We start from the raw sequence: 17,790 nt of genomic DNA, 5'->3' as shown, positions 1-17,790 counted from the left end.
GCTGCGCGGGCGCGGCCGGTCCCTGTCAGGGTTGGGCTCCCCCGCGGGCCGGGCACCTGCACGCTGTGCCCTGGCCCTCGTTTCTGGAAATGCCGCTGCCCACCTGGCTGCGCTGCCCCAGCCCTTGGCGCCTCTCCCTTCCCACTGCCTTGCATGGTTTCATCTTTAAACGGCACAACCCCTCTCCTCTCACCCTTCCCAGGCATAAACGTATTTTTAGGTGTTTTCATATATTTTCTCACCTTTTATTTTACTCCTTGATTACTATCTCTCGTTCTTCTTCCCTCCCGTTACAGCCAGTCCAGCCAGATGGGTTTCCAGGCTTGGCTGCCCCTGCCATTGCCAAAGCAGCTGGTGGTGTTCGGGCTGGGCGACTGGAGCTGTTACTCTCCGGACACGAGCATCGCAGTGGATGTGCTGGTGTCCCCAGGCGTTGCACCACAGCGGGTCGGCACGCTGGAGCCCACCCGCAGGTTACAGCAGGAGCTGCCAGGGTGTCAGGAGGGGCATCCTGGAAAGCTTTCTGATCTCTGGTGCTACCTGATTCTGCTGGTGTTATGCAAAAGCTGCTCAGGCCTGCTGGTCCTCCACCATGGTGTTTCTCTCTAGTGATGACTCCAGCTTCCTTTTGACTGCTTTCCTGGTTGGATCTCTTTTGGCTTTGGGCTGTTATAATCTACTATGAGAGCAGGAATTTTGCCCTGGTCAGTGTCACTTGTGGGCTGAAAAGCTGTGGTCCCTTGTGCAGGTCTCTGGTGTGGGAAGATGACTGGAGAACAGATATTTTCATGGCCTCGTTGAAAGAGATGGACAAAGGCAACCCTGTGAGGCTTGTCCTGACTGTCAATGGACAGGTAAAAGAATTGACGCTTTCCTTTCTTCCTGCCCAGGGTCCCAAATGTTGTCATTTCTGAGCCCCAGAACCTCCTCTCCCTGCTCTTCTTTTCCTTCTCTGCTACTCTAAGGTAGAGCTGACAATCACAGATCTGTTAATGCACATCTGTGCTGAGCCTGAAACTGCTGTGATGCTCCAGGCCTATCCTCTGAACACAGTTTTGCCAGAACACCTTGTGTGTCGCAGGAGATGGGCAGCAGACAGCTGTTCACTTCCAGTTCCACTCTCTCCTGAGTCTTTGGTACTTACATAGTTGTTTTACCTTGAGCTGAAGCCAATGGATTTAGTGTGTTGCAGCACCTGGCTTTCCTTTTCCTTGTTTATTTTGTTGGTGTGGGAGATGGAGGCAGGTTATTCCATTGCAGGGAATCTGTCCCTTGCAAGACATGTTTTTGCTCATCCTTTTTGTGGATGGAGGCTAGCACACTTAGGTCCTTTTATTCTGTCACTGTTTCTGCTGCAGCTGCTCCGAGGTGTCTCCAGCAGTACGCCTGCCCATCCCTTCCTTGTACCAGAGACCACCCAGTCACCAGTGCTCCCAGCGGATGATAGGCCCCTTGGCCAGGACCTGGAAGATCCTACTGGGGTATGTGTATTTTGGAGCTGTCTCCTTGTTATTTCACCTTTTTTCTTAGTATCTTCTCCCTCACCAGTAGCCATTCAGTTAATGTCTAGCTGAAACATTTGCTGTCATTTTTTCAGTGGAGATACAGCTAAGCAAGTTCTGGAGCCAAAGTTTCTCTTGTGCTGAAGAAAGATACATTCTCCATTGAAATGGTTTGAAACCTTTTGAAAGGTTGAATTTAGTAGTCCTTGGTGGGATGATCAGCTTCATTCCTAGTACATATAGCCTTTTTGCCCTTCCATGTTCTAGCTGTGCCCAGCAGCCAGCAGTCTGAAAGCCGACCACAGCACACAGCAGCAGCTAGCTGCTTTGCTCAGCACCCGTTTGGCAGCTGATACTGATGGCACGTTGGCCCTTAAAACTCAATGGGAGGATAAGCCTGAAAACAGTTACCACATCTCTGGCCCAGTAAGATGCAATTCACAGTAGCCTTGGGTATCTTTCTTCAGGGCTGATTTGACTGGGACTCATGTCACAGGTTAAGAGTCAGAGCTCAGAGGTGGCTGCCAGAGCATCCGTGCCTGTGAAGAAGGACATCCAGCCACCACTGAGGACCCTGGTGGTACCCTGTGCTCTGAAGTCACCGGCTGGCAAGGTGGAATCCAGTGAGGCCTGGAGGAAGAGTCCTGACCAAGGACCACCAAGAGTCCACTCCAAAAAGCCCAGGAAAGTTTTGTTTGAACCCACAGCATGTGAGAGAGATCTCGATGAAGAAGGTAACTCTGGTAGCTTCCAACTTTATTTTACAGGTCTTGTCTGAATGATCTGTCAATGCTGCTAGGCTGCAACTTCCCAGTCCATTTCTCTATATACCTCCAAGGCATGATGGGCTTGTATGTTTGGCTTTGAAATACTGAGAATGCTCTTTATTACTGGATCAGCTGCTTGATGAGTTTTTGCCTGTTGGGAAAAGGCCAGAAATAGAACATGGGATATTCTTAGTGCCAACACTTTGTACTGTGACATAATGCCTATCTTTTCATACAAGTAAAAGTGTTTTATAAATAGGCAAGTATCATTAACCTTGTTTTACAGAAGAGTAAATTGAGGCACAAGAAAGTTACTTACTGTGATGTTCTGTAACCTCTGCATTAGTCTGTTTGCACCCCTACTTAACAGCATACCACGTGGTCCATAGAAGACATTGGTTATTATTACAGTATAGAGAATACAAAAAGGAATATATGTATATAATAATATATGTAATTAGTATAATTGTACTGACTTTTGAGTAGTGAGAAGGTAACTGCCAAGGGGTTTGGAAACAAAACCTTAGGCTTCTGGAGTGAGTATTCCAAGTCAGCTCCAGAGTGTGACCAAGTTTATGTGTAAGTTTGGCAATAACTTAGTGATGCCCATAAGAAATGACTTATTGGGACTTGGCTTGCTTGTCATAAATGCAAATACAGCTCCATCATAAAGTTGTTTCTGCTGCAGGCAGTGTGAGAAGGGGGGAAACGAACTTCGATCAGAGGGGTAAAATGCAATGGTGACAGCATTTGGCAGTCAGTGTGCCCTCCTCTTACCTATCTTCTGCATTTCTTCTGATGAGACTTAGTTCATGATTCTTGGTCTTGCACCTTGTTTGTTGCAGTGAGGTAGCTTTGTGCTGGAGGTTGGAGGAAGGAAGGTCAAAGGGCTCCTACACAGTGGAGCTGAGCACTTTCCACAATATGTCTGCTGGCTGCTTTATGGGGCCATATCTGTGTTCCCTTTGCAGATCTGGCGGTGAAGGAGTTGCAAGGTGAGATTTGGTTCCTAGACCCTGATTTGTCTTTTCAGTCACTCAGTGATGATATTTCTTCCCTTCAACGTCAGAAGCCTCTCATGCTTCACCCTGTATCTCCCCAGTGATCAAGAATAACAAGTAGGTTGTGTGTACACACTCTTCCTCTTCATGCAGTTGCCGTCAGTACAGGTGCTTCCAGTACTGTCAGGCTCTCAAATATATTTCTTTAGCCCCTCTGAATCTCAGACACACCTCTGGGTACATAGCTCTTTGAGGAAAAAAGGTAAGGTATGAAATAGACTTTGATTTAAAAGTATCTTTCTAGCTTGCTCAGCCAACTGCAGGGGCCTGGGAGGGGAAAGGAGGAGGAACAGAGCAGCACAAGGAATACCTCTGGAAACAGCCCCAGGCTTCTGATTGTTCCATCTTCGGCACTGACAAGCTGTCCCTGGGTAGCCTTCCCTCAAGGAGTGGCGTGGGGCAGGTAGCACAACTGGGAAATCACTTGTGGAGATGGGGTAGTAAATGGGGGACATTCAAGCCTGTCTGAAGTGGCAGCCTGAATGCATCCTACATCCAGCTACTCCTTGCTCCTGAGGTCTCTCTAAGTACAGCAATTACTCCCCTGAGCCAACTGGAAATACTTCTCAGGAAGGTAAGTCTTTTTGCCCTGCAGAGGGAAGGGACCAGGGGCCCTTGCCTTACCATTTCCTCTCTCTGAGCATTCAGGTGGCTTGTTCTTCCCAGCAGGGAAGGGCGCTGAGGGTGTCTTGTCTGACTGCTCACAGGCCTGTGCTCTTTCCTCCCCAGGCAGTCCCAGCCCTCGGTGGTGCCATGCCATGTGCCTCAGTGACCTGGGGACAGCTGTTCTCATTGGTGGAGAAGGTGTCAATCAACAGTCCTGCAGGGATGCTCTCTGGAAGCTGGAAATTGGTGAGGACTTTAGGGCTGTCAAAGGCAGTGGGGACAGTGGGACTCGAGGACAGCTCATGCAGATGGGAGGGGATACTTGGGCATCTGTGCATATGGAGGGGACAGCAAAGGCATCACATCTAGCATGTCACCAGGCTGAGCTGACAGCACAGAGGGCCTTGAGAGGCTCTGGGATTGTACTTGAGAGCCCTCTAGGAGCTAAGCTACAAGTTCTGGAAAGAGTTGGGGGGATTTTAGGGGGTAAAAGCAACAGTGCAGTTTGCAGTCTGTGCATGGTCACTGGTGGGAAAGTGTGAGATAAAATTCCAGTGCCTTGTCTTTCTGCACCTCACTGGTCCTTTTCACCGTGCTATTCCCCTTCATTCCTTACAGAAACAATATTCTGTATGAGCTCCCTCTAGCCCTGAATCAAAGGAGAGGAGGAGATGAAGGGAGCAAGGTTTTGAGTAAAGATTTTATGGCATATTCTTTAAATCTAGAGAAATCAAGAGCATTTTTGAACTTGCATACCATGTGTCCGATGTTGCTCCCACAGACAATGATTTATGGCTTCCAGTGGGTTTCCAGCTACAAAATGCCATGCCATCGTGCTTGCATGGTCACACAGCTACCTACGACCCTGACACCAAGCGTATCTACATCTTTGGGGGCATAAGGGAGGACAAAGACTACGGCAGGATCTACATTCTGGACACAGTCACCTGGAAATGGCTCTTTGTGGCTGTGAGTACTGCATCTCTTCCAAGACAAAAGTGCAGGAGGGGTGGCAGGTTCTGCCTGAATGTGGCAGTCAATGTGCCCATGTCCTTAGTCCAGTAGTCTTGGTCCACTGTTGCTGCAGGTTGTCTGAGATGCGTAGTTGGGTTTGACATGTATTAGGAGGCTGTGTTGAAAAGCCACATGCTGAACAGAAACCAGGAGCTGCGCCTACAATGAATGAAGCAATGTGAAAAAATGGGTGCTGCAGAGGGCTGTGTCTGACCAAGCCCAAGGGTGGGAGGTACTCTACAAGCAGCAGAGGGAAATGGCTTCTCATTTTATATGGTGCCATTTGAGAGCAGCACCAGATGCTGACGTGAAGAGCTGGTGAAGCACCAGATGCATTGATGCAGCACCAGATGCTGACGTGAAGATCTTCTCAAATTGGGGACCGCTCTGAGGACAGCAGAATTCTGAGTCCTGTCAGCATGGGACTATCCATCTCATTCCTGGCTAAAGCACAAAATGGCTTTTACAGAGTAAACCTGGATGAGATCTTTCTGTTCCCTGACATCTTCTGAGGAAGGTGTGGGAGGTTGACTTGTTTTCTTATCAGAGCATTCTGGTGGTGTGGAGCATGCAGAGAATATACTGTCTGCCTGTGCAGCAAAGGTCTGGCTGGGGAGCCAATAAAGTGAAAATTGAGACTTACCAAACTCACTGCATGATGTGGGTCCCTTTCCTATGGGTCATGCAGCAAATAATGCACTTCTTGTAACAACTATATATTGAACTTTTTCTAGGCTAAAGGGAGGATACCAGTGCTCACCTACCACAGTGCAACTATCTACCACAAGGAGCTCTTTGTTTTTGGAGGAACTTTCCCCAGAAAGGCATCACTGGCAGTTGCACCCTGCAGCAATGTGCTTTATGTCTTCAATCCAGAGCATGAAATTTGGTATCAGCCCATTTCAGAAGGGGAGAAGCCTCTGCCTAGGCTTGGGTGAGAGTGCTCTAATTCCAGCTATCCAAAATAATGCAGGAAACCTCTGCTCACCTTCCCTCCCACACCAGTGTGATTTCCTAAATATTAGGTGATTGTTCTCCACCACTTACTCCTTAAGATAGGGCTGTGTTTAGAGCAATGTGACTCAGTACCTCCTATTATGAATCCTGATGGAATTCTGTCCCTGGGCTGCAGTGGCTGTGGGTAGAGGCAGGTGTAGACTGAAACTATGGCAGCCCAGTAGAAGAGGCCAAGGCTAAAATGGAAGTTTTGGGAACTTGCTGAAGATGTTTTATTCACTTGCGTTCTCTCTGCCCAGGCATTCAGCTACTCTATTGAAAAACAAGCTGCTGATTTTTGGGGGTCGGAGTACTTCTCTCTACCTCAGTGACATGCACATTCTGGATCTGGGTAAGAAAGTCTGTGCCATTTGGCTGCCTTGGGAAGGTCTGTTCCAAGACAGGGGCTTGGGAGTGAGGTGTGCTCAATGGGAAAAGAGCAATAACATTATACAAACTCCTGACTAAGCAATGGAGATGAAAAACTATGGGTTAAAAAAAACCCTTTCTGGAGCAGTAAGGGGGGGCAGGAAATGAAGAAAAAACAATGGCTTTTTTGGAAGAGGTTGGGTAATAGAGAAGGCAGGTTGTTGATGCAGCAGAGTATAAGTTTTTGTCTAGTTATGAGGCGGAGATTTTTGGACATTTCACCTGCCTTTTCTCTGGCTTTCAGGTTTCATGGAGTACACACCAGTCCCTCTCCTCGCAGGACAGCCTTCTGCACGTTGGTAAGATTCTGTTGCAGACCCAGGAGCTATCTTCTGTCATTTCTCTTTGAAGCCAGGTTTAAACAGTGCTTGTGATCAGACCCAGCTGCATATCTCTGTCCCACTAGTCAAAATACAGTGGATCTTTGCTATGGGGCCAGGAATTCCTGTGCTGTCCTTGTTGGTGCCTGTATGGTGTGGGGGGATATTCCTTAGTCTCCCTGGAAATCTGCCTTTCAGGCTAGGGTAAGTTTTCTGCTGTGTCCTAGTAAACTGTATTGCTTGCTGTTCGGTCTTCACAGTGCCTGGAGAGGTACTGTGCCACACAGAGGAAGAAACTCCTGTACCAGGACTATGCTGTTCCTAAAGGGACAGAATTGCTCACTAGAACAACGATCTAAAGCAGTGCAGAGCCCAGCTAGCCTGCTATCTCACCACACAGAGCAAAGCGTAGGAGTTTTGATAGCTCCTTCTGAGATAATGAGTTGCTCTTCAGGCCTGATCTGCGGACGCAGACAAACATCTCTTTTAGGGTTATTCTGCAAGTCAGGGTAGAGAGAAGCAGAAGTCAACTTTCTTCCTGCCGCTTAAGCTCCCAATCTCCAGATCAAGTCTGCCTATCCCTGCCCATTGCTGACTGAGGCCATCCCAGCAGGTTTTGTTGTAGTCAACATTTGACTTTGCTTTGGTCACAGTTTTCATGCAGCTCTGGCTGTGTCGGACCAGAAGGTTCTGATCAGTGGAGGCTGCAATGCCAAAGGAGCCTTGCATGATGTCTTTGTTTTCCACCTAGGTGAGTGACTCCCCTGCCCTGTTTTGATAGCTGAAGGTGACTCTGGGGCTACAGTGGTGTTTCTGAACACCTGGTCTAGTCCATTTATCTCATCCCTTGCACTAGGAATGGGGTTGTCAGTACTGATAGCCCCTTTCTGTTTCAGATACTCTCTCATGGAGCACAGTGATCCACCACGACCTCTGCTCTGTTCCCCGAGCTGGCCACACATTGCTTGACCTGACTCCTGCCCACTTGATGGATATGGACAAGGAGAACAAAGAGGAGCAGAACCTGCACACGGTGTTAGTCTTTGGGGGCTCCAACTGTGCTGGGACCTTTTATAACAGCACAGTCAAGATCCAGCTCGACCTAGGATAATGCATGATACTCAGAATGACCCTGAACAGCAAGGCTCTTTACCAGCCTAAATACAGATATAGATGGCAATAAATGAATCCAAGCAACATAGCAGTCCAGGTATCTGTATGTAGGTGAATGCCACCTTGGTACAAGAGATTGTGGGTTTGTAAAGTCTGAAGGCCATGAATATTGTTCTCTTAGGGTACCTGATATACAGTATCTGGGCTCAGGTGCCAAAACATTCAGTGGGGTCTGAGCTGAGTCTGCACAAGAACACAGATACAAGGTTATGGGTTCCCTTCTTGTCCTACAGGTTTTAAGCTGGAATTCCCAGGGTGCTTTCAGCTTTGAAGGTGATTCAGGTATTTGGTTTCATTTGGGATGAGTGGAGTGGGATCTACTCCTGCTATTTGGAAAGTCCTCATAGTAAAAGTACAGGCATGATTCTGGTTTGGAGGGAATCTGGGGTGGGATTCCCTTGGACAACAGTCTGCAGCTGAAAACTAGGAAAACACCTAGAGCCGTATCCGAGGATGGGCAAAAGAAGAGAACGTAATTTTCAGTGTAGGGGAGAGAGCTGGCTGTGCCTTGCTGTCTATGGCACAATCACCTAGCTTTGCTCTAGGCAGACCTTTTATAAATTCCGTGCGACTGCTCTTGTTCTTGCAAGGGGTAACAGAGCTGCTGACTTGGCTCCTTCAAGACCCCAGCAAGGGTTAAGCTAGCTTCTATCAGAGACTAGATCTCATTGTTTGTATCCATGGAACTGATGACTGTGCTGTGGCTCTGAGGCAGCTGCAAGGATAAGCACACTGTGTACAGATTGCCTGATGCTCTTTATGTAGATGGTAGAAAGAAGTAGCCCCTGTGGGGAATACAGAATTGGCTCAATGCCTCACAGTTGTTTGTGGCCACATTCCCCAACCCAAAGCCATACAGAGGGAACTTCTGCTTTAATCTGCTTCATGGAGATAGACTAGATATAAAAAACTAGTAGCTGCAGGTGTTCCAGCACAGGCATAGCTCCTGTAAGTCATCCACGCTATTTCCAGGCTCTCTGTCCTTCTTACCATCCAGATGAAAGGAAGACAATAGTACTAGGTATTCCTACTGGCACTGAAGTCCTACTCAAACTGTAGGTGTTGTCTTCTTTATCACATCAGCTTTCTAGATTTAATGAGTAGAAAGGCTTCAAGCTCGCAGCTCTGCAGGAGTATCTGGCTGCCGGGAAGGGTGGCTGATTTTGAAGGCCTCTAACTCCAGGAGAGCTTTGTTTATTCTGGTTATTGTGGGGTATGGACCCATGTCCACTTTGAATCTGCAAAAGGAAAAGAATTTGTGAAGTACTATGAGTTGGAGAGCCAGTGCAGCAGTGAGCAGAAGTGCAGAGCAGTGTGATAGGCCTGCCTAGTGTGGGAGAGTCTCACAGGCATTTACACTAACAGAAAAGGTTCATCCTTGTAAGTTTAAAAACAAATGCTAGAAAGATTAATCAGTGTCTGGAGAGGTTGTAAAGTCTCTTTCTCTACAAATACTCAAAACCCAGCTGGATGCAATCCTGTGCCACTTCCTCTAGCAGGGAAATTGGACTGGATGCCCTCCAGAATTCCCTTCCAACCCCAGTGGTTCTGTGATTACGTGATCTTCACCAGGCTTTTATGTAGTGTGCAGCACAAGATAAGAAGGCACTGCTTTTCCTGGGAATCATGCAGCCACTGGTATGGGTTTAAGGCTTAAAACAAATAAAGTCTGATTCATCTTTTCTTCCTGTGTGCAGTGTAAGAATAGAGCAAACAGGGACAGAGAATGTGGAGTGTGGGCAACCTCAGCTTTTCTAAGGACATAGATCAGGTTTCCCCAGGGGCCTCTAAGAGGAGACCACAGAGCCTTATTTCCAAAAGAGACAGTATTTATGAAATAGGAAAATTCATGGAAAGAAGAAATGTAAGTGGATAGGGCAGGCAGAAGGGATACTTTCTAACAGGCACAAGGAGCAGCAGAAGGTAAGCTCTGACAGCCCAGCCTAAGTAGGTGTGTTGAAGAACACCTCAAGCTTAGCCCTAATTACCTTTCAGCATTGGCAACTTGAGGCACTAAACACAGATCAGCCATGGAAACCTGCAAACGTAGAAGAGAAAAGGGGTTAGAGTAACTCAGAGCCTGTCCCATCACACTTCCCAGTGGTGGCACGCTTTGAGACCAGGATAGAAATTATTTTATCAGCCAGTACAGAGGAGTTGTCATGATGATCTAATTCTTTAATTCAGCATTAATAATACAGCAACAGTACAAGTAAAAGAACTTTGTAACAGTCACTAGTAGAAGCCATTAGCTTTTAGGGAGCTTTATATTTACCAGCTGATCATTATGACCTTAAGGACACTGTGCTTCCATGGCAACTGCCTCTGAGCAAACAGGTCTGCTGGCAAGCTGCAGAGGGAGGTGATGTAGGAAAAGGGGGTGTTTGCATGGCTGGGAAAAGATAAGTAAATTCTGTTTGTTTGCACTGCAGGAATATTGAGCAGGTCCTGCCAATGTCAAGACTTGATATGTGATAGGGCCTCTGCACACAGGCTCAGAGACTTGCAGTCTGAAAGGAAGACTCAAGGACAGCCTTCCTGCTGGCTGCCTATCTGCACAGACAGAGGCAGCTGCCCCTCCCCTGCTCCCAAGGTCACAAAGCCCTTGGGTGCCTCTCAGAGCACATGTTATTCTCCAACACTAGATCTTGTAAGTAGCCTTTGCCTACCAAGGCTGCTACTAGACAATCCTCTGCATCCCAGGATATTGCAGGAGCCTTCCTTTCTTCTGAGGCTTTTATAGGAAAGATCTTTTGCCTGGCAGCAGAACTAATAAATGGAAGAGGCCTGAGCTGCATCTAGTTTGGTGAGGGTCAGTACAGCTTTTATGTGAGCTCTGTGAAATCCATCCATATTATATAAACTGGATAATCAGAACAGAAAAATACAAGTTGGTTAGAGGTTCCATAGAACAGAGCTAAGAACTGAACCTATGTTTCTTGAGCCAAGCTTTGCCCCTATGACAGGTCACTTTGAAGTCCAAATCCCATAAGGATGAAATGATGTATCATCTTCTCCCACACCCTCTAGTACCAGCCAGATCCTAGATACAGCTGCATAATCTGGCCATCAGCAGGTTATAGGCAGGAACAAGTAAACATCTCCATAACTCTCTGCCAGTCAGTAATGGCCTAAGTAGGATCCATGCAGCTGTTTTTTGTTATGGTGAAGGCACTGCATGTAATTCTAGACACTGGATGGGGTTGTGTTCTTGTCTCCTCAACTCCTTTTCTTTCCTATTTTAGGGGAAGATACTGGGGTTTTCAGTTCTGCAGTGGCACACAGGGCTCTCTCAGATACTTACTTCATCCCCCACACAATAGCGTCCAGCAGTATGCTGCAGAATCTGCTCCAGTGCTGTCAAGAGAGGTGGTACACTGGAGTGAGGCATTGGAAACTCAAATTGAAAGGGACACCAAACACTTTCTAGACTGGGAATATGAATGAGGGCATCTTAACCCTGAGCAGAGTATGAAAAATGAGAAATTTGGGACAAAAACTAGAAGAAACATAAATCTTAGTATAGTTATGGGAGTCTTTTAGGACTGAAAAAGTACTTCAGCTTTTTTGGGCTCAGGGTGATTTCAGCTGCTTCAGACAATGCACCTGAAATACTACGAGGATAATGTAGAAATATGTGATTGGGGACGGGAAAAAATACAAAGGTTCAGTCAGTTTGTGTCTGTGCAAAGTGAAGGTGGGCCTGTCATTGCAGCACATGGGGGAAAGGGTTTTGAGGAAACAAAAAGCACCATTTCTCTCAAAGAGGCCAAGAAATACTCTACTACTTGCTAGACTCTGTGGGAGTTTGCCATTAGATGTCAGATTACAAAAGCATATATATATATGTGTATATATATATATATATGTAAGTAGCACTTTAGAAGTGCTGTGAGCCCTTACACTTCAGAATTAATCAACTGCTGCAGTGTGCAGGATGGCCCCAGGCTTCCCCTCTTCCATGTACAGCAAAGGAAGTGTTCTGTGGACATCTTTCCTCTGAGATCCTGGGAAGCTACCAGTCCTGGACAAGGGACTCTGGGCAGGAAGAGCACTGTCTCTGCCAGCAAGGCAGGACCCCAGCACACCAACCTAGGAAGATCTGTGGTTCTACTTGAAGAGGCAAGTAGAATGCCAGTGGTGCAGCATTTTGTAAGGTCAGCCAAAATGCTGATCATTTTGGATGTAGGATGTACCTTGAAAGCCAGACGCGATACAGTTCTGAGCCCATTCCATTTTTTTCTCCCCCATTTGTTTGAGGACACTCAGGTTCTGTGAAGGCAAAGCAATCTCCAAGTTAGATGACTGCTGCTGGCTGGATCTTGCCCACTGTGTCATCCTGTGGAGGAGAGGGGAGATGAGGAGTTGCCAAGACTGAATCACTGGCCTGAGTTGAGTTGCTGGGGTCAGCCCTGACCTCACCTTCACTGAATCATGCACCCTGGTGTATCTTTCTCTTGGCACTACCCTTCTGTAACAGTTGCCAGGGTATCCCTTTGCCTCTTCCTTCTGGGTTGCTCAATTCTCTTTTTCCTAAAATGTCCTAGACCCAGCAGTAAAACTATATAGATTCAGCTCTTTCTGGAAAGAACCCTTGGGTGCTATAGGGTTTGTTGTGTTGGAAATACTGTATTGTTGCCATTGGCAGATGAGGCAGAGGTTAAGCACATTTGATCTGCTAGCACAGCAGTCTGAAGTTCTGCCACCCAGTTGGCTGGCAACAATTTAAGGAGACCGAGCATGTCAAGAGACATAAATCCTTTCTAATTTTCTCATTTGCATGGATCTGACTAGGCAGTACCTGGAGTGGTTGAATGCCAGAGGCAATGTGATCAGCGATCATTCTGACTTGGGCTCTCTTCTTTGGATCTTGGGGCAGGAGCCTGGGGTTAGGATGTGTCTCTTCTAGGTAATTAATTATAGCTAGCTGTAATGAACAAAGAGATAATGGGAGGTTATTGGAGAGCCAAGGAAAACTTCACATCCTGGACACCTGGGAAAGGGGAGCTGATCCAAGAGAATACAACAGGTTTCGAATGCAGTTTGTTACCAATCCAAGGAACAGAATAACCCCTCTGACATCTGCTTGTGACCTTGTTGTCATTTGGTCCAGCTGTAATTTCTGGCAAACCATGAAACAGCCATCGAAGTCAGACTACAAACTGCTCACTGAAAGGAGGAGTTATGAACCAAAGCAGAACTGAACTTAAATCCTTGACAGTAGTTTCCTCTCAGGGACTACGTGCTATTTCTGTTCCCAAGAGGGATCATAAATGCCATCTCTTTTCCAATGTATAGATGCGAGTTCTGGGGAGAAAGACGGGGCAAAGCCATCCCATCCAGATTGCGCAGCAGGCTGGAGTGAAAGGTTAACAGGGATGTGGCTGATAACTCACTGACTGAGAAATGGTGATGCCATCAATTTTCAAGGCTGGGACTTGCTGCATTGGATTCAGTGCCTTGAATTCAGCAGAAAACTGTGGAAACAAACCTGAGATTACTCTACAGCAATAAGAAATTCTTCTTCCTTGTTTTCTTCTCCCAGAACCCTGTTACCAAATTTTTTTTCTAACTCTTTTTTTCTCTCTGCCTTAATACTAATCTTTGCAGGAAATTATGCACTATTATGTACTATTAGCCTACAGCAAGCTCGCACTGGGGCTCAGGGATCACTGCATCCAGGGCCAGACTGCCTTATCTCTTGACAAAGCATCACTGCAATGCCCAGAATGGGTGGTCCTGCGTCAGTACCACCATTACTGTCCTAGTTCTCTCCAACTCCATACCAGCCCATTGAGCTGGTGGTACTACGAGGTGCACAACTCCCAAGTAAGGTCTCAGTGAAGATCTCTTTCAGCAACCCACCTCTTCCTTTTGCCAGGCCCTTTACAGCCCTCTGCAATATCATTTAGCATCCTTTGGACAGCCCCTACCCCTGCCTCCATGCACTTTCTGGTGCTAACTGAATGAGGCCGAGTCTGTTTAAAGTGCAGTGCAGCTTCTCTGAAGTCTGTGCTCCAGATATATTCGGTTGTATCAGTAAGCAAGAGCAAAAGATCTTTGGCCTTACGGATTCAGTCACAAATCTTTGAGGGAGGAAAAAGCCTCTAGTCTCCTGCAGTCATATTCTCCTTCTGTTTCACATGCCAAGGAATACTGGCTGAAAGCAACTATTAATTACAGAGAAGTGGTGAGGAATTCAGTAACTTTGCCTGTGAGCTTTCTAGTGCTAATTCCAAGTCTCCTAATGATCCCCAAGTTCAGTACCCCTGGAGAGAGCAGTGGTATCTTTATCCTTACCTGCTGTCCTCCATCCTTAATGAGGTTCACTGGGACCAGGTCATAAGAAATTCCTTTCAGAGCCAGTGCTAGGGAGAGCAAAGTGTATAGCTTCAGACAGGTACACTGGGACCAGTTTCACTGGTAATGGGCTCAGGGAAATGTTAGCATCTACATTTGAAAAAAGACCCTATCCCTCAAGGAGGGTGGCCTAAGTCCACTGAGAAGACAGTGCTCTGGCAAATGAAGGACCAAAGTACTAAAGATCAGTCCTGGCAAAACCACTGCATTTTTCAAAATACCTGTTGCAGCTCTTTGCAGCACAGCCCTTCCTGATTCAGCTTATAGAGGGCAGAAGGCCATGTGCTTACATGTAAAACCTTTCTGTCTCAGTACAAGTAGGGACCATTCCCAGCCCTGCTTAGCTCTCAAGACCTGGGCAGGCCAGAGTCTGAGGTGGTATCATGAAGCCCTCTTATCTGTTCCCCTCTATTCCTCTTGCCCCAGGTAAGCTGCAGTGTCCCCCTCCCTCCCTGTGGGGAGATGTCTCACTGTTCCAGGTTCATGTTTGCTGACCTCTGTTAATAAGTGATTGATTAATTGGGTTAGTGAAGGGCAGGATACTGCAATACTGGGACAAAAAAAGGGAGATCAACACTGAATCTTACCGATTCGCACTCTCCAAGAACAGGAACTTCGGAAATAGCTGTAAAGTATCGGCTGAGAAGAGAAAGATGAAAGGGTTATATGCTGAGAGTCCCAGAGTATTGTATGTAAGGAGAAGAATGCATGAACAGAAGTAATTTCAGGAACTCTAAGACAGGGAAGAGCAATATTTGGAGGAGAGAGGGCTTCTTTCTGAAAGTAACTGTTCCTGATTTGGGCACACAGGTAGCATCACTCTCATAATAGCCTTCTGGTTATTCAGTTGCACCTGATGTTTCCAGCAGTACATGACTGACCTTGAAATTATTCCCTATAAAGCTTCCTTCTTTGTCCCTATCCAATATTGCTAACTTCTATCCCGTCTTAGATTTCTGAAACTATTTCTGCACTGATTGTGCCAAGCACCTGCACTGGGTATTTGCATGGCATGAACTAGCTTTTCCAGCCATGCAGGGAAAAGCCAGAACTCTTTCCAAATAAGAAGAGCTTCTCTGCTGTTTGAGACGAAAGCCACAAAGACAGGTAATTCATCTCTACCTGAACTATAACACTGAGGCAGCTTTCCCAGATGCTTCCACCCTGGCCAAACTCTCACCTTTTCAGATGCCATGGTAAGTGTGTGCAGTCACCTCCACAAAATAAAAACCACCTCTGTGTTTTCCCTTTTAACTCAGCTGGAATGGGGGAAGGCTTCTCTCCTAAAACCAATCAGGAAAGGACTGTGCCCCCCAGGCTGTGCCCAGGACACAAAAGCCAGCCAGTCAGATTCAATCCTCCAGTCACTGCAGTCACCCTCTCCCAGCCCTGATATCAAAACCATTAACAAGATTTAAGCTTGGAAGGACATTTGGGAACCATTCTTATTTCTGTACCTTTTCATCCAGAAACAAGGTATCTAGAGAGCCTCCCAGGCTATCACCAGTTGCCAATGCAGAAATCTAACCATGGAGAACAAAGCAAGAAAACCAAAGCTGCATGCAGAACTTCTGTTTCACTAAGGAATGACTGCTAGCTCCTGGAATGGGCTACCTTTGCAGGGAGATTGCTTAGTGTGCTGCTGTAGCCCTCCTCCCACCACTACTGGCCACTGCAGGGGATTTTCTAACATTGCAAATGTGGGAGTAGTTGTTACTCTGCTCCCAGGCCAACTTTGTGCAAAATAAAAATATTTCTTTTTTATGTGTCCTGGTCTTTTCTTTCCACACAGGAGGTTAGTAGTCATGTATGTCTCTAAATAAACCTGTAATCATGTCTCTCCTTGCTTACATAGAGCCCATGACATGCCGTGAATCTCTCTGTGTTTCTACCCTCCCAAAATGCATAAAAATTTTTCCAGAGACTGGCAACAAGACAAAAGAAAGCAGGGAAAAAGAAAGCCCAATAATAGTCTGTCAACAGAAAACCAGAGAGAGACAGAGAATCTTTGTGCTCCAGTCCTCTTTGTAAACTTGATGCTTCTCTTACAGTTTAGATTGGTTCAAATAACTTTAAATGAGGTATGTCTTTGACTAAATTAATCAGATTTACTGGAAAATTACTTATAACTGAGAGGAAAGTGATGGCAGTACTGGTAACACTTGAGTGGACAAAGTATTTACTGATTTTCTTAAATTCTCTGCTCCTGGGATTAGGGCATTAGAAGTATCAGCTATGTTCGTTTTTCAAATGTCTAGCCTGCGGAGTTGCAGGGAAAGAAACAGAAACGATGGCTTCAAAACAGAAGCAGAGCATTCATGAGACACTGATTTTACTAGCTTTTCCTGAGGACCTTGCTAATGGTTTTTTGGCTCAGAAATTTATGTCCTTCACTACATGTTTTGGACTCTGGCCTCTCAGCTGGCAGAGACATTTCTCCTGATCCTCTCTGCAATTCTTTTTTTGTTTTTACAGCCTGTGCTATCATTTGGAATAAACTGTGCTAAGATAATTGCCTTGCTCTGTAATTTCAAGGGCCTGGGGGATTTCACCAAAAAGAACATGGAAACCAACCCATCATTCAGCTGGGAACTGTCTCCAGAGGCTGTGGGCCTGGAGTGATCTCCTGAGTTCATGCTGTTTTGCTCCCAGCAGCAGGGCAGATCACAGGCAAAAATAATCAGCTAAGTCAAGACTAGAGACAGCAGAAATGTTTTGTCCTCAGTAGTCAGGTCCCAGAGTGACACTGTATCTTCCTCAGAGGAAATGCTGAGCGTGGGCCAGAGAAGTATCAGGAACGAACTTCCTGCATTTACAACCCCGTGGGATAAAATCCCCAAAACCTGCAGTTTAGACTGGTTGGAGCTGGGATGATAGCAGGAGGACAGCATTTTCTTGGTGTCTACTGCAATTTCTGGTTTGGTTCTGTTTTCATTTCTGGCAATCAGTGAGGAAAGTTTGGGCTTAATACCAGTCCAGAGTAAAGGTTTGGGAAATGCATTTCACTGTTGTGAAAGATGGAAGAAACACTCCAAACTTTGTGTTGACCTCTCAGGTTTCCTGTCTTCTTCAGTATGGTCTCCTCTGGATACCACCTCTTTCCAGGTGATATACGGGATGTACTTGGAAAGGCCAAATCTCTCACCTTTCCTGAGAGCCATCAAGCCCAGCAGCCTGCACACATAGACTGCTTGCTCCTTGGGGACTGGGGTAGGGGACACCTCGGTGTCTGAAAGGTACTGCTTAGACTCTGCTGGGTTCAAATGTAAGGCAGAAATAACAGATTTGCTCCTAAATTCTCAGTATCTCTGCAGCAGGACTTGGTGTGAACAGTGCAGGCGAATAAAATATGGTTAGTAAGCACCACCGCTAAAAGCATTAGCACGCTAAAGCATTTTATTTAGCATGGGGTTAATTCCTTGCTTTCCACTGCGACAGAGACCCGGGTGCAGACCGGGGCAGCAGAGGCGCTGTGCGCGGGGGTGGACTCCTCCTGGGAACCGCCATCCCGGGCTTCCCGGGATGCCGGGGCACCAGAAGCCGATCGTGGCCGCGTATAGAT

At 46.6% G+C, this 17,790-nt stretch overlaps 2 protein-coding genes across 3 annotated transcripts; one reads left to right on the top strand and one right to left on the bottom strand.

Annotated features, from left to right (window-relative positions):
• The first annotated feature begins 293 nt into the window (after positions 1–293).
• Positions 294–7,896, top strand: LOC103621049 (rab9 effector protein with kelch motifs). The gene is made up of 13 exons (XM_017741895.1): positions 294–473; positions 749–854; positions 1,359–1,481; positions 1,999–2,236; positions 3,241–3,264; positions 3,848–3,904; positions 4,060–4,182; positions 4,718–4,905; positions 5,685–5,884; positions 6,207–6,298; positions 6,620–6,674; positions 7,349–7,446; positions 7,592–7,896. The coding sequence occupies exons 1-13, from the start codon at positions 310–312 to the stop codon at positions 7,804–7,806; spliced, it is 1,683 nt and encodes a 560-aa protein (XP_017597384.1). The 5' UTR covers positions 294–309; the 3' UTR covers positions 7,807–7,896.
• Positions 7,897–8,605: 709 nt separating this feature from the next.
• Positions 8,606–15,555, bottom strand: GSTZ1 (glutathione S-transferase zeta 1). 2 transcript variants are annotated; one of them, XM_008639624.2, is made up of 9 exons: positions 15,409–15,549; positions 14,816–14,867; positions 14,169–14,236; positions 13,265–13,345; positions 12,670–12,795; positions 12,065–12,140; positions 11,173–11,225; positions 9,857–9,906; positions 8,606–9,106 (listed from the first exon to the last, which is right to left on the bottom strand). In XM_008639624.2, exons 1-9 carry the CDS (start codon positions 15,421–15,423, stop codon positions 8,980–8,982), a joined length of 648 nt encoding a protein of 215 aa, XP_008637846.1. In that variant the 5' UTR covers positions 15,424–15,549; the 3' UTR covers positions 8,606–8,979. The 2 variants fall into 2 exon arrangements, with proteins under 2 accessions (XP_008637846.1, XP_017597385.1); XM_017741896.1 differs by lacking the exon at positions 13,265–13,345 and having other exon boundaries at positions 15,409–15,555.
• Between the last annotated feature and the right edge of the window lie 2,235 nt (positions 15,556–17,790).

This window comes from Corvus brachyrhynchos, unplaced genomic scaffold, assembly GCF_000691975.1.
Source record: "Corvus brachyrhynchos isolate BGI_N302 unplaced genomic scaffold, ASM69197v1 scaffold115, whole genome shotgun sequence".
NCBI classification, from domain to species: Eukaryota; Metazoa; Chordata; class Aves; order Passeriformes; family Corvidae; genus Corvus; species Corvus brachyrhynchos.
This window is presented reverse-complemented; position numbering and strand designations above follow the sequence as displayed.

Bases quoted from the DNA above. Each gene is read 5' to 3' on its own strand.
- GSTZ1 (XM_008639624.2), bottom strand. The intron at 14,237-14,815 runs GTAAGATTCAGT...TGCTCTCCCTAG, and splicing joins TTCTTGGAGAGTGCGAATCG to CACTGGCTCTGAAAGGAATT. The intron at 9,907-11,172 runs GTAAGTATCTGA...CTACGTTTGCAG, and splicing joins GCTATTGTGTGGGGGATGAA to GTTTCCATGGCTGATCTGTG.
- LOC103621049 (XM_017741895.1), top strand. From the start codon at position 310: ATGGGTTTCCAGGCTTGGCTGCCCCTGCCATTGCCAAAGCAGCTGGTG. The intron at 474-748 runs GTTACAGCAGGA...TCCCTTGTGCAG, and splicing joins ACGCTGGAGCCCACCCGCAG to GTCTCTGGTGTGGGAAGATG. The intron at 3,265-3,847 runs GTGAGATTTGGT...CTTGCTCCTGAG, and splicing joins GGCGGTGAAGGAGTTGCAAG to GTCTCTCTAAGTACAGCAAT.